Below are 3,111 nucleotides of genomic sequence, written 5' to 3'. Positions count from 1 at the left end.
AAAACTTTCAGTGCAGTTCTTGAAACACTTTTATCTAACCAAATTAACACCATTTTCAACAAAAGAAAGGCTGATGGCCTGGGGTCAGAGGGGGTGGCTAAACCTCAAACAGCTGCCCCCCTATTATTGGCTGCCCATGTGCAGTGCACACACTCAAGATCCAACCTTGATCAAAATAGTGTATACAGATGGAGAAGGCATGTCTATACACTAGAATGCCAATATAGAAAGAGAAGATTGTGTTACAATGGTAGAGGGAACTACCTGCACTAGTATAGGTGGCGCAGTAATGGTTGGTGGAAAAATAGGCACATAATCAGCACATGTTGCCACAATGATGGAAAAGATATAGGGGTATAAAAGACTGGTGAGCTGTTGACAATCTTAACAATGCTTAGAGGGTAAATGAAGGTCAAGATAGCTTTGGGTGTAAGAAGGTAGTGCTGTTTCGGAATGTATTTTTTCATTAAAAATATATATTTACATATATATTTGTATATAAAATGTGAATGTTTTTAAGTACAATAATAGCAGTCACATTTTTATGCTGATGTTTTTAAAACATTTCATATTATGAGTATGATAAATTCATTCTTCATAAAAAGGGATGTATCTATATGAATTACAAAATTACATGTGATGACTTACGTGAACCAGGAAGCATCTTGATGTCAATCTTCAGAACTAATAAGATCATCACATTAAAAGATTTATATAGTTTTGTAATTCACATTTACATAAGGTGTTATAATACTGCATAAAAACATTTTTTTACAGCTGAAAATAAAATTTTCAAAGAAACTGAACAAGACAATAAAGCAATGAAAAATTAAACATAAAATATAACTATATCTTAACATTACCTATATAAAATTTATATTTCAAAATAAAAAATAGAACAAGTTTTGATGTTTTAATATCTCATAAAATTTTATCCATCAATTTTTCTATCTTTTTATGGCAAACTTAGAGAAGTAATCATAAAATGAAATCTAAGGTTCAAAATTCTCATAGTTTTATGCTGTAATAACCAAAATTATTTATTGTTGAAAGCAAACCAATAATCTAAAATCAAAATGAAAAATAATTTGTTTACAGTGGCAAGTTATAACAGACATATGAAAAGTTTCCTCCTTATACCAGAAGTATCTAACAGAAAAAAAATGTTATTTTTAATTATGCCGAATCAACCTTACGAAAAAAACAGAATCATATTTACCTAATCCAAATATTTTATGCAAAATATAAGGAAGAGACAATGTTTTCCTAATTTCAAAATAATTTAACAGATTCTTCCCAATGGCAATTTGTGAAAATGGTGCTCTATGAGAACATATAGGTGGCTGAACTTAAAACTATAAGCCTTTATGTAACACATACATAATAAGCTCTGATGGTCTTGAAACAACCTTAATAGTTTTAAAACATATTATAATTCTTGTATCCAACAATTACATTTTCTTTTCATTGCTTAAAAAACAAACAAATTATGTAACCAAACAAAATTTTCGAACTCATCATAAATTATTGTAATAGTTTTGTTTTTTGTTTACTATTTACCTACAACGTATTGTCTCCTGATTCTTATAAAATAAAATATTAAACTTCCTACAAAACAAAGGACAACGTATAATTCTTTGTTCAAACGTTAGACAACTGGTATCAATTAGATTTCTGCTGAATTTTTACTTGCATTATCTTGCCAAAAATATGCGTCACTTTATAAGTTATTAAGCAATTTTGTTATAAATTGTTATATTTTATATTTATCCTGAAACATGCACAAAAATATTACTCAAGAGAATGGAAGAGAAAAACTTTCATAGGGAAAAAATTTATAAATAAGTTACTTTCATCAGTATATTTTCTTTTCTATGAAATATACTGAAATAAGTGAGGTTAATTAATATTTTTCAGTACCTTATATGGAATAGAAACCAAGTAGAAAGTCCCTTTTGTCGTGAATGATAAAAATTCACACAGTATATATAAAAAAAGCAAAAAAATATCATGAGCTCCCAGAGGCTTGCTTAAATTCAGGTAAAAATATTTTCTTTTCAGATTTCATGGTTGCATCTCTATCCATAAAGAAATATTATGTTGAAATGACAGAAAGTTATTTTCATAAATATTAAAGGTATAATACCAAGAAATATTCTCAACTCTACCTATGAATCCTATATTTTAATTTTGTACTGCTTAAACACAAAATACTGAGCATGTTTTTTAAACATTAATTAATAATAAATTTGCTATTAACTATAAATATGTTAATCTAAGTATTATATAAACAAATTAGTGTTTATTCTCAAAATTACAAAGACAGAGAGATGTCTTTTGACATATCAGTGATTACACAAACCTAAACTACAACATTTTGAAGCCATATTCATAATATAGTGAATGCTCTAAAATAACTACAATGTATACTTCAATTGCTATATTTAATCATTTGGTCTTTAGTTATGAACATATAAAGAGCTATATAAAATATACAGGCAAAAAACTTTGTGATATCTGAACTTACTGAAATCAGATGTACAAATAATTTCCTTCAGTTTATAGTCTAAGTCATTATGGCAGTTGAGACAGGAATCTGGACATGAAGGACAGTCAGTAGATGGGACAAGTAGATAAGGAATAGATGGAAGATAAGTAACAAGTGATGAGTTATGTACACAATACTTCAGGTTCTGTTCAATTTTTTCTTCATTTCTTCTATTATAATTTACAAGATAGACTACATCTGTCATCTGCATAACACCATATTTGTAGCCAACTTTGATCCAAGGACATTTCATGCTCAATAAGATATATACACCTGAAAAAAATGTATAAATAAATGATTATGTAAATAAGAAATGTATTAATAAATTATAATGAAATAAATTCCAGGATGTAAAATAAAACATATCAAATAAAATTATTCAGAAAAACACTATGCTACACAACCAACATGCAGTGCATTCTTAGACCTTATCAACCTATTTAGATCAATACAAGATTTACTACATGAAATATAAGTTGATATGTTTATAGTTACAAAACTACTGAATTGGTGTTCTGCAACTCATCTTATAAATATGTGTAATAAGTGTAAATAATACACTT

General features: G+C 27.6%; 1 protein-coding gene across 2 annotated transcripts; it reads right to left on the bottom strand.

Annotated features, from left to right (window-relative positions):
* Positions 1–602: 602 nt before the first annotated feature.
* Positions 603–2,816, bottom strand: LOC111083139. Of its 2 annotated transcripts, XM_022379420.1 has the most exons (3): positions 2,528–2,816; positions 1,921–1,952; positions 649–684 (listed from the first exon to the last, which is right to left on the bottom strand). In XM_022379420.1, the coding sequence occupies exons 1-3, from the start codon at positions 2,799–2,801 to the stop codon at positions 679–681; spliced, it is 312 nt and encodes a 103-aa protein (XP_022235128.1). In that variant the 5' UTR covers positions 2,802–2,816; the 3' UTR covers positions 649–678. The 2 variants fall into 2 exon arrangements, 1 of the variants encoding a protein (XP_022235128.1); XR_002608822.1 differs by lacking the exon at positions 1,921–1,952 and having other exon boundaries at positions 603–684.
* Positions 2,817–3,111: the final 295 nt, after the last annotated feature.

This window comes from Limulus polyphemus, unplaced genomic scaffold, assembly GCF_000517525.1.
Source record: "Limulus polyphemus unplaced genomic scaffold, Limulus_polyphemus-2.1.2 Scaffold8315, whole genome shotgun sequence".
In the NCBI taxonomy this organism is placed as follows: domain Eukaryota; kingdom Metazoa; phylum Arthropoda; class Merostomata; order Xiphosura; family Limulidae; genus Limulus; species Limulus polyphemus.
The sequence above is the reverse complement of the archived record's forward strand: the minus strand, read 5'-3'. Positions and strand labels throughout refer to the sequence as shown.